Source organism: Oncorhynchus keta, chromosome 13 (genome assembly GCF_023373465.1).
Source record: "Oncorhynchus keta strain PuntledgeMale-10-30-2019 chromosome 13, Oket_V2, whole genome shotgun sequence".
Classification (NCBI taxonomy): domain Eukaryota; kingdom Metazoa; phylum Chordata; class Actinopteri; order Salmoniformes; family Salmonidae; genus Oncorhynchus; species Oncorhynchus keta.
In genome coordinates, this window is record NC_068433.1 from 27,326,269 (window position 1) to 27,338,764 (window position 12,496).

Here is a 12,496-nt window from a genome sequence, read left to right on the forward strand (position 1 = left end):
TCCTCTTGTGAAACAAAGAAATGTGCTTAATATTAGGAAGGTTGCTAAAAAAGTATAGTATGCCTAGCCTATAGAAAGCTGATGGGATCCTCTTTTTAATAGAGGCCATCAAAACTCTGTTTTGTCATGCAATTACATAGCCTATAGAAATGTTGAGCAACATGAGCTCATGGGCTCTCATGAAGTGTTTGATTTGATTTTCTATGACATTTGCATTGATGTTAGCGTGATTAGAGGGACATCAGCTGATATCTCAAAGTGCTGTACAGAAACCCAGCCTAAAACCCCAAACAGCAAGCAATGCAGGTGTAGAAGCACGGTGGCTAGGAAAAACTCCCTAGAAAGGCCAAAACCTAGGAAGAAACCTAGAGAGGGACCAGGCTATGAGGGGTGGCTAGTCCTCTTCTGGCTATGCCGGTTGGAGATTATAACAGAACATGGCCAAGACGTTCAAATGTTCATAAATGACCAGCATGGTCAAATAATAATAATCACAGTAGTTGTCGGGGGTGCAGCAAGTCAGCACCTCAGGAGTAAATGTCAGCTGGCTTTTCATAGCCGATCATTAAGAGTATCTCTACTACTCCTGCTAATACAGTCACTGTAACAGCCCTATCCACCAACAATACTAATCATTGCAATTTATTTTTACTTACCTTGGGGCCTCTCTTGCTAGGGTCTCGGCCCTTCAGTCTCTTGGAGGTGGGGAAGCTGTACTCGATGTCTCCCTCCTTGAAGTCATATGGGTCGTCCCCAAGGTCCCCCAGCCCTTCCACCCCAGGCTGCTGCAGTAGACCCAGGGTCTGGATGTGTTCCCTAACACGCTCCTCGGATATCTTGAAACACTTCTCTGTCTGTGCAAATAGTCTGGAGGGAAATTAGATAGGAAACTTAGAGTGATCCTCTGAGTGTGTGTGTGTTTGTGTGCCTGCCTGCGTGCTTGTGTGAATGCTGGCATGCGTGACTTTAGTTTCTACATTTATGAACTGGTCTCTCTCTCACCTTTTCAGTGCAACTCCCTCAGTGGCCTGTGTCTCTGTCTTTAATTCCACTCTATCACTGGGCAGCTCTGGAGGCCTGAACTCAGCCTTATCAGCCCTAGGAGTCCTGAAGCCCCTCCACCAGCTCGCCCCAGCTTCCCTCTCTCTGGGCCCCAGAGGGCCTGCATAGAGAGCAGTCGCGCTGGGCTCCATCACCCCCAGCCCTGACGCCCCATCTGGACAGGGGGCCATGCCCACAGGAGCATCCAGTACCTCAGGGTCCTGCCCCACCCGTGGATGGGGGCTGAGCGTGGGGGGTAATGGGGAGACAGGAGAGTGGAGCAGGGACTGGGGGGCTTTCCTGCCAGCCGAGAGGGGCTTGGGGTACTTGCAGGTGGGCATGGGATCCAAGAGAGGGTCCAGGGCGACTAGGCCGAGTTGGGACCCTCCAGTGGAGTCTTGTTCCAGGCAGGTCTCCTGGCCCACAGAGAGCCGGTGGTGGAAGGGGGTCATGGCGGCGACCCTCTTGGGCTGTTTGTCGGGTTTCTCGGACTTGTCCGTGGCCTTGTGCTTAGGCAGGGAGGGAGGAGGAAGTGCTGGGCCCAGGGAGGGGGTGGGGTTGGCACCAGACAGAGGGTTGGCAGAGGAGGTGTTGGTCTGCTGCTGCTGTTTCTGCTGCTTTAACCTTCAGGAAGAGAAACAGGATCTGATGGCAGACAGAACTAGCGTGGCAGGTGAGGATTCTGCTCTTAAACATATTGAACACTTTCAACTATGTGTAGCAACTTGTGAGGACTTGTCTACATCATATCAACACAGTATATTTAATACAAATACATACACTACATTTTCACAATGTTCACATTATTTCTACATAATCAATACGCAATATTCAATTTCAATAGGCTTCATATAAGTAGCACCAGTCTTTCGGGTAAAAGCAGTGAAAAGCCTTAATTAAAATGAATCTCAGATGTCTAGCTGGGTGGTGCCATGCTCCAGTGCTAAACGGCTGGAGCACTACCCCCAGATGCCAACCCCTGTGCCAACCTGGAGCAGCTGCAGGGCGCCCTCTCGCCCGAGTCGATAAAGTCCCAGGTGGTCACCCCGTTTGGCGCCTCCTTCTTTGGCGTCACGCTACTGGGCACACTGCATCTGGGGGCACAAAGAGAGGCGTGAGGGCGCCAATCGTGTCACTGCACACCAACACTAACAATCCCACCGCAAATGCCAAGAGATAAACCGTGTCTGTAGCTGTGCCCCGGTTTGCCAGCAGCCTCTCTAGACACTCACTTGTGTTGCAGTTGGTTGAGATAACACTCCTTCCATGCCTGATGCACCACCTGATTGGTCAGTTTCTTCCCAGAATGCTTTGGACTGTGGTTGGTGGCTCCAATGGCCCTCTCCTGGGCAAGGAGGATGCTGGACACTGTCACAAAGCCACTGTCTGCTGAAATAATCAACAGATGACATTATTCACTGGAGTTTGTTCCATTTGGCTGTGGGTGGATGTCTTAAAGGTGCACGGCAGGAGACACTTTACTAGGACTCTTGAGATATTGAGAAATTGCAATCAGACACTCAAGAACAACTCTGCAGCTACAGTACAGCATCATCAGTTCGTTTGTATCAGCTGTTTTATTTCTTAATTTATTAGATATTCATCAAGTAGACTTCATTCAATGTTGATTATGGATTTTATTGCATTTAGAGTTGGGTTATGGATTGCAGTATTGAGTTGTTTTGCTGTTGTGCAAGTAGAGCTGAATCAGAGTCATTTTGGGTTTGTGATTATTCAGGGTCAAGTTCTGGAGTTTATGATGATGATATGGTGTGGTGGTAGAGGCATCCAGTACCTGAGCAGGGCTGTTCAGGTGAGGTGGGCGGTGTGAGGGGGATGCTACAATGGGAGGGGTCTCTGCTGAGCCCCTGGGCTCCGGGGGCAGGTTGGGGCTGGTCCACAGGCAGGTCGCCATGGGCAACCAGCACAAAGGCAGCTGGGTAGACCATCCTCACACCACCTAGAAGAAGATGAAAGAGTAGTTTAAATCCCCTCACACTCACACAGATGCACTCATATCCACCCCACACACTCCTTCTGGGGCCAATATACACTGGATTGGTTAATCATTGTGTGGCCTACAGCGGCTGGCTGGTACTGGGCTTAGGGAGGTCCGATTTCAATCAGTTCTAATCAAGGATGAGGAGTCAGGCATCCAGTCGATGGGCTTGGTAGCCAGTCAATGGGCTGATTACACCATGCTGTGTATCCGTCACTCCCTGGAGCTTCACTGAGCTCCTCTCTTCTCCTATCCCTGGAGCTTCTCTCATCTTCTCCCAATCTCTCCTCTTCCCCTCCCCTCTTCCCTTCTCCTCTCCTCCTCTCTCCACTCCTCTCCTCCCCTCCACACCTCTCCCCTTCTCTCCTCTAGTCTTTCCTCCTTACCTCAATGCACTCTGAGAGACATAACACTTCTCCCTTGAGAGCGCTGGATCCACCACTAATTAACCACCTCCAGTATCATTTAGCCTCAAACAGACAGTGAATGTGCAATCAAAGCTGAGACTAAAATCGATGAAGAGCTGTTGTTCTCTGTAGTTCCCTCTTTAGGTGTGATAATGATAATACATTTCAGTAACACCATATCAAAACACTTTGCCAATAGCCTACTGTCACCCATAGCCTATTGTTCATGCATGTGCACTGAGTGTACAAAACATTAGGAACACCGCCCTAATATTGAGTTGCATCCCTCCCCCCTTTTGCAGCATCAATTCGTTGGGGCATGGACTCGACAAGGTGTCGAAAGCGTTCCACAGGGACGCTGGCCCATATTGACTCCAATGCTGTGTGTCAAGTTGGCTAGATGTCCTTTGGTTGGTGGACCATTCTTGATATACACGAGAAAAACCCAGCAGCGTTGCAGTTCTTGACACAAACCATTGCGCCTGGCACCTACTACAATGCCCCGTTCAAAGGCACTTACATTTTCTGTTTTGCTCATTGACCCTCTGAACGACACATATACAATTCATGTCTCAATTGTCTCAAGGCTTAAAATCATTATTTAACCTGTCTCCTAACCTCATCTACACTGACTGAAGTGGATTTAACAAGTGACATCAAAAATGGATCATAGCTGGATTCACTTGGTCAGAGCTGGGAGGATTGTCAGCTGATGTGGCGCACCTGGGCATGCTTAGCCTGCAGGCTATAAAGGGAGGCCACATCAGCCAACAATCTCTTCCCTGACTGGCAGGTTGGCTTCCACCACCTTTAGTGTTCTCGTTGTTTTCACCATACAACACACTCTCCACACATCCACACACTGCATACACTACTGATCCTACAGACGTCCACAGCTTGTGTTACATTGTTGTATTTGTTATTAATTAGTTGAATAAATGTATTCCTTTTTACATGTAAGTCATGCGTGGTCTCCCTTTGTTGTTACGAACTATGAGCCAGGTCGTAACAATGTATATACAGCAAAGTGTGTACATTCAATTACATTCAAAGGTAGCAAGCAGGGCCGGCTCCAGGCATACGCAACATAAGTGGTGGTTCCCGAGTGGGAACTCAGTTTAGGAGTTTAGGAACTCAGTTGGTTATAACTTACTGTTGAGAGTTAGAATAGTAGAATACACAAGGTGCAAGTTTGTAATGTGGTTGTGCATCAGCAGTTTATCTCCTGTTTTGTCAGTCACTGACAGTCAGTCAATCAGATAAAATAAATGATTGGTAGGTTAGTCTAGCTAGTTATCTAAACTTACAGTAATCATGGCGGAATACTGACCATGGCACATGTCCAGGGGCCCTGACATCCAGGGGCCCTGACCTCCAGGGAGCCCACATTGATTTTTGTTAGTCACTCTCACTCAGATATCACATTTAAAAAAGGCTAATATTTCTCTACACCCCAAGGCAAAAAATGGGCAGATTTTCAGGAAATTAGTTTAAAAATAAAATACAAATGTGCCCGATTGGTGGGGGGCCCCACAACCAAATCTCGCTTATGGTCCCCAAAAGGCTACAGCCAGCCCTGGTAACAAGTGTTTTGAACGTTACCATACATACCTACGATGACCTCGACGGCCACATGACTGTTGGGGTCAAACGGCAGGTCAGTGCCATCCCTCTCCGCACCCATGCCCCCCATGCCGGCACCTCCTGTTCCCCCCTCTCTATGGCACTGCAGCACCATGGGGTAGAAGTAGCTCCACTCCTCCATCAGCTTCCTCACAGCTTGGTCACTCATCTTATAGGCCTGGCCCGTCAGAGAGCCCGACAGACCATACGGACTCAGGATCACTGCAGTGGCAATGGGTGGAGGGATGGACAGACAGAGATAGAGTCAGATAGATGGACATACAGATGGGAGTACAGACACATATATAGGTAGATGTAGAGACAGACACATAGAATAGGTAGAAGTAGACAGACACATAGATAGGTAGCAGTAGAGACAGACACACAGATAGGTAGCAGTAGAGACAGACACATAGATAGGTAGCAGTAGAGAAAGACACATAGATAAGTAGCAGTAGAGACAGACACATAGATAGGTAGCAGTAGAGACAGTCACATAGATAGGTAGCAGTAGAGACAGACACATAGATAAGTAGAAGTAGATAGACACATAGATAGGTAGCAGTAGAGACAGACACATATATAGGTAGCAGTAGAGACAGACACATAGATAAGTAGCAGTAGACAGACACATAGACAGGTAGAAGTAGACAGACACATAGATAGGTAGAAGTAGAGACAGACACATAGATAGGTAGAAGTAGACAGACACATAGATAGGTAGAAGTAGACAGACACATAGATAGGTATCAGTAGAGACAGACACATAGATAAGTAGCAGTAGACAGACACATAGATAGGTAGAAGTAGAGACAGACACATAGATAGGTAGGAGTAGAGACAGACACATAGATAAGTAGCAGTAGACAGACACATAGATAGGTAGAAGTAGAGACAGACACATAGATAAGTAGCAGTAGAGACAGACACATAGATAGGTAGGAGTAGACAGACACATATATAGGTAGCAGTAGAGACAGACACATAGATAGGTAGAAGTAGACAGACACATAGATAGGTAGCAGTAGAGACAGACACATAGATAAGTAGCAGTAGACAGACACATAGACAGGTAGAAGTAGACAGACACATAGATAGGTAGAAGTAGAGACAGACACATAGATAGGTAGGAGTAGACAGACACATAGATAGGTAGAAGTAGACAGACACATAGATAGGTAGAAGTAGAGACAGACACATAGATAGGTAGCAGTAGAGACAGACACATAGATAAGTAGCAGTAGAGACAGACACATAGATATGTAGCAGTAGACAGACACATAGATAGGTAGAAGTAGACAGACACATAGATAAGTAGCAGTAGACAGACACATAGATAGGTAGCAGTAGACAGACACATAGATAGGTAGAAGTAGACAGACACATAGATAGGTAGCAGTAGAGACAGACACATAGATAGGTAGAAGTAGACAGACACATAGATAGGTAGAAGTAGACAGACACATAGGTAGGTAGCAGTAGAGACAGACACATAGATAAGTAGCAGTAGAGACAGACACATAGATAAGTAGCAGTAGAGACAGACACATAGATAGGTAGCAGTAGACAGACACATAGATAGGTAGCAGTAGAGACAGACACATAGATAAGTAGCAGTAGAGACAGACACATAGATAAGTAGCAGTAGAGACAGACACATAGATAAGTAGCAGTAGAGACAGACACATAGATAAGTAGCAGTAGAGACAGACACATAGATAGGTAGCAGTAGAGACAGACACATAGATAAGTAGCAGTAGAGACAGACACATAGATAGGTAGCAGTAGAGACAGATACATAGATAAGTAGCAGTAGAGACAGACACATAGATAGGTAGCAGTAGACAGACACATAGATAAGTAGCAGTAGAGACAGACACATAGATAAGTAGCAGTAGACAGACACATAGATAGGTAGAAGTAGACAGACACATAGATAGGTAGAAGTAGACAGACACATAGGTAGGTAGCAGTAGAGACAGACACATAGATAAGTAGCAGTAGAGACAGACACATAGATAAGTAGCAGTAGAGACAGACACATAGATAGGTAGCAGTAGACAGACACATAGATAGGTAGCAGTAGAGACAGACACATAGATAAGTAGCAGTAGAGACAGACACATAGATAAGTAGCAGTAGAGAGAGACACATAGATAAGTAGCAGTAGAGACAGACACATAGATAGGTAGCAGTAGACAGACACATAGATAGGTAACAGTAGACAGACACATAGATAGGTAGAAGTAGACAGACACATAGATAGGTAGAAGTAGACAGACACATAGATAGGTAGAAGTAGACATACACATAGGTAGGTAGCAGTAGACAGACACATAGGTAGGTACAAGTAGACAGACACATAGATAGGTAGCAGTAGAGACAGACACATAGGTAGGTACAAGTAGACAGACACATAGATAGGTAGAAGTAGACAGACACATAGGTAGGTAGCAGTAGACAGACACATAGGTAGGTAGCAGTAGACAGACACATAGATAGGTAGAAGTAGACAGACACATAGATAGGTAGAAGTAGACAGACACATAGATAGGTAGCAGTAGACAGACACATAGGTAGGTAGCAGTAGACAGACACATAGGTAGGTAGCAGTAGACAGACACATAGATAGGTAGAAGTAGACAGACACATAGATAAGTAGAAGTAGACAGACACATAGATAGGTAGCAGTAGACAGACACATAGGTAGGTAGCAGTAGACAGACACATAGGTAGGTAGCAGTAGACAGACACATAGATAGGTAGAAGTAGACAGACACATAGATAGGTAGAAGTAGACAGACACATAGATAGGTAGCAGTAGACAGACACATAGGTAGGTAGCAGTAGACAGACACATAGATAGGTAGAAGTAGACAGACACACAGATAGGTAGCAGTAGAGACAGACACATAGATAAGTAGCAGTAGAGACAGACACATAGATAGGTAGCAGTAGAGACAGTCACATAGATAGGTAGCAGTAGAGACAGACACATAGATAAGTAGCAGTAGACAGACACATAGATAGGTAGAAGTAGATAGACACATAGATAGGTAGCAGTAGAGACAGACACATAGATAAGTAGCAGTAGAGACAGACACATAGATAGGTAGCAGTAGAGACAGACACATAGATAAGTAGCAGTAGACAGACACATAGACAGGTAGAAGTAGACAGACACATAGATAGGTAGAAGTAGACAGACACATAGATAGGTAGCAGTAGAGACAGACACATAGACAGGTAGAAGTAGACAGACACATAGATAGGTAGAAGTAGACAGACACATAGATAGGTAGCAGTAGAGACAGACACACAGATAGGTAGCAGTAGAGACAGACACATAGATAAGTAGCAGTAGAGACAGACACATAGATAGGTAGCAGTAGAGACAGACACATAGATAGGTAGCAGTAGAGACAGACACATAGATAGGTAGCAGTAGAGACAGACACATAGATAAGTAGCAGTAGACACACATAGATAGGTAGAAGTAGATAGACACATAGATAGGTAGCAGAAGAGACAGACACAGATAAGTAGCAGTAGAGACAGACACATAGATAGGTAGCAGTAGAGACAGTCACATAGATAGGTAGCAGTAGAGACAGACACATAGATAAGTAGCAGTAGACACACATAGATAGGTAGAAGTAGATAGACACATAGATAGGTAGCAGAAGAGACAGACACAGATAAGTAGCAGTAGAGACAGACACATAGATAGGTAGCAGTAGAGACAGACACATAGATAAGTAGCAGTAGACAGACACATAGACAGGTAGAAGTAGACAGACACATAGATAGGTAGAAGTAGACAGACACATAGATAGGTAGCAGTAGAGACAGACACATAGATAAGTAGCAGTAGAGACAGACACATAGATAGGTAGCAGTAGAGACAGACACATAGATAAGTAGCAGTAGAGACAGACACATAGATAAGTAGCAGTAGAGACAGACACATAGATAAGTAGCAGTAGAGACAGACACATAGATAAGTAGCAGTAGAGACAGACACATAGGTAGGTAGCAGTAGACAGACACATAGATAGGTAGCAGTAGAGACAGACACATAGATAAGTAGCAGTAGAGACAGACACATAGATAAGTAGCAGTAGAGACAGACACATAGATAAGTAGCAGTAGAGACAGACACATAGATAGGTAGCAGTAGACAGACACATAGATAGGTAGAAGTAGACAGACACATAGATAGGTAGCAGTAGAGACAGACACATAGATAAGTAGCAGTAGAGACAGACACATAGATAAGTAGCAGTAGAGACAGACACATAGATAGGTAGAAGTAGACAGACACATAGATAGGTAGCAGTAGAGACAGACACAGATAAGTAGCAGTAGAGACAGACACATAGATAGGTAGCAGTAGAGACAGACACATAGATAAGTAGCAGTAGAGACAGACACATAGATAGGTAGCAGTAGACAGACACATAGATAGGTAGAAGTAGACAGACACATAGATAGGTAGAAGTAGACAGACACATAGATAGGTAGAAGTAGACAGACACATAGATAGGTAGAAGTAGACAGACACATAGGTAGGTAGCAGTAGAGACAGACACATAGATAAGTAGCAGTAGAGACAGACACATAGATAAGTAGCAGTAGAGACAGACACATAGATAGGTAGCAGTAGACAGACACATAGATAGGTAGCAGTAGAGACAGACACATAGATAAGTAGCAGTAGAGACAGACACATAGATAAGTAGCAGTAGAGACAGACACATAGATAAGTAGCAGTAGAGACAGACACATAGGTAGGTAGCAGTAGACAGACACATAGGTAGGTAGCAGTAGAGACAGACACATAGGTAGGTAGCAGTAGAGACAGACACATAGGTAGGTAGCAGTAGAGACAGACACATAGATAGGTAGCAGTAGACAGACACATAGATAGGTACAAGTAGACAGACACATAGATAGGTAGCAGTAGACAGACACATAGATAGGTAGAAGTAGAGACAGACACATAGATAGGTAGAAGTAGACAGACACATAGATAGGTAGAAGTAGACAGACACATAGATAAGTAGCAGTAGAGACAGACACATAGATAGGTAGCAGTAGACAGACACATAGATAGGTAGCAGTAGAGACAGACACATAGATAAGTAGCAGTAGAGACAGACACATAGATAAGTAGCAGTAGAGACAGACACATAGATAAGTAGCAGTAGAGACAGACACATAGGTAGGTAGCAGTAGAAACAGACACATAGATAAGTAGCAGTAGAGACAGACACATAGATAAGTAGCAGTAGAGACAGACACATAGATAGGTAGCAGTAGAGACAGACACATAGATAAGTAGCAGTAGAGACAGACACATAGATAAGTAGCAGTAGAGACAGACACATAGATAGGTAGCAGTAGAGACAGACACATAGATAGGTAGCAGTAGAGACAGACACATAGATAAGTAGCAGTAGAGACAGACACATAGATAGGTAGCAGTAGACAGACACATAGATAGGTAGAAGTAGACAGACACATAGATAGGTAGAAGTAGACAGACACATAGGTAGGTAGCAGTAGAGACAGACACATAGGTAGGTAGCAGTAGACAGACACATAGGTAGGTAGCAGTAGAGACAGACACATAGGTAGGTAGCAGTAGAGACAGACACATAGGTAGGTAGCAGTAGAGACAGACACATAGATAGGTAGCAGTAGACAGACACATAGATAGGTACAAGTAGACAGACACATAGGTAGTTAGAAGTAGACAGACACATAGATAGGTAGCAGTAGAGACAGACACATAGATAGGTAGAAGTAGACAGACACATAGGTAGGTAGAAGTAGACAGACACATAGATAGGTAGCAGTAGAGACAGACACATAGATAGGTAGCAGTAGACAGACACATAGATAGGTAGAAGTAGACAGACACACAGGTAGGTAGAAGTAGACAGACACATAGATAGGTAGAAGTAGACAGACACATAGATAGGTAGCAGTAGAGACAGACACATAGATAGGTAGAAGTAGACAGACACATAGGTAGGTAGAAGTAGACAGACACATAGATAGGTAGCAGTAGAGACAGACACATAGATAGGTAGCAGTAGAGACAGACACATAGATAGGTAGAAGTAGACAGACACATAGGTAGGTAGAAGTAGACAGACACATAGATAGGTAGCAGTAGAGACAGACACATAGATAGGTAGCAGTAGACAGACACATAGATAGGTAGAAGTAGACAGACACACAGGTAGGTAGCAGTAGAGACAGACACATAGGTAGGTAGCAGTAGAGACAGACACATAGATAGGTAGCAGTAGACAGACACATAGATAGGTAGCAGTAGACAGACACATAGGTAGGTAGCAGTAGAGACAGACACATAGGTAGGTAGCAGTAGACAGACACATAGGTAGGTAGCAGTAGAGACAGACACATAGATAGGTAGCAGTAGACAGACACATAGGTAGGTAGCAGTAGACAGACACATAGGTAGGTAGCAGTAGACAGACACATAGGTAGGTAGCAGTGGACAGACACATAGGTAGGTAGCAGTAGACAGACACATAGGTAGGTCGCAGTAGACAGACACATAGATAGGTACAAGTAGACAGACACATAGGTAGGTAGAAGTAGACAGACACATAGGTAGGTAGCAGTAGACAGACACATAGGTAGGTAGCAGTGGACAGACACATAGGTAGGTAGCAGTAGACAGACACATAGGTAGGTAGCAGTAGACAGACACATAGGTAGGTAGAAGTAGACAGACACATAGGTAGGTAGAAGTAGACAGACACATAGATAGGTAGAAGTAGACAGACACATAAATAGGTAGAAGTAGACAGACACATAGGTAGGTAGAAGTAGACAGACACATAGATAGGTAGAAGTAGACAGACACATAGATAGGTAGAAGTAGACAGACACATAGGTAGGTAGCAGTAGAGACAGACACATAGATAGGTAGCAGTAAAGAGAGACACATAGGTAGGTAGAAGTAGACAGACACATAGATAGGTAGCAGTAGAGACAGACACATAGATAGGTAGAAGTAGACAGACACATAGGTAGGTAGAAGTAGACAGACACATAGATAGGTAGCAGTAGAGACAGACACATAGATAGGTAGCAGTAGACAGACACATAGATAGGTAGCAGTAGACAGACACATAGGTAGGTAGCAGTAGAGACAGACACATAGGTAGGTAGCAGTAGACAGACACATAGGTAGGTAGCAGTAGAGACAGACACATAGATAGGTAGCAGTAGACAGACACATAGGTAGGTAGCAGTAGACAGACACATAGGTAGGTAGCAGTAGAGACAGACACATAGATAGGTAGCAGTAGACAGACACATAGATAGGTACAAGTAGACAGACACATAGGTAGGTAGCAGTAGACAGACACATAGGTAGGTAGCA

At 44.6% G+C, this 12,496-nt stretch overlaps 1 protein-coding gene across 1 annotated transcript in view; it reads right to left on the reverse strand.

Annotated features, from left to right (window-relative positions):
- Nucleotides 1–12,496, reverse strand: part of LOC118372407 (mediator of RNA polymerase II transcription subunit 13-like) — a 72,035-nt gene that overhangs the window by 16,340 nt on the left and 43,199 nt on the right. Inside the window, exons 5-10 of the mRNA XM_052460672.1 lie at nucleotides 5,059–5,292; nucleotides 2,837–3,001; nucleotides 2,274–2,430; nucleotides 2,031–2,135; nucleotides 1,003–1,665; nucleotides 657–867 (exon numbers count right to left, since the gene is read on the reverse strand). Of these exons, the coding sequence (XP_052316632.1) occupies nucleotides 657–867; nucleotides 1,003–1,665; nucleotides 2,031–2,135; nucleotides 2,274–2,430; nucleotides 2,837–3,001; nucleotides 5,059–5,292 (1,535 nt within the window). The remainder of the gene's footprint in view (nucleotides 1–656; nucleotides 868–1,002; nucleotides 1,666–2,030; nucleotides 2,136–2,273; nucleotides 2,431–2,836; nucleotides 3,002–5,058; nucleotides 5,293–12,496) is intronic.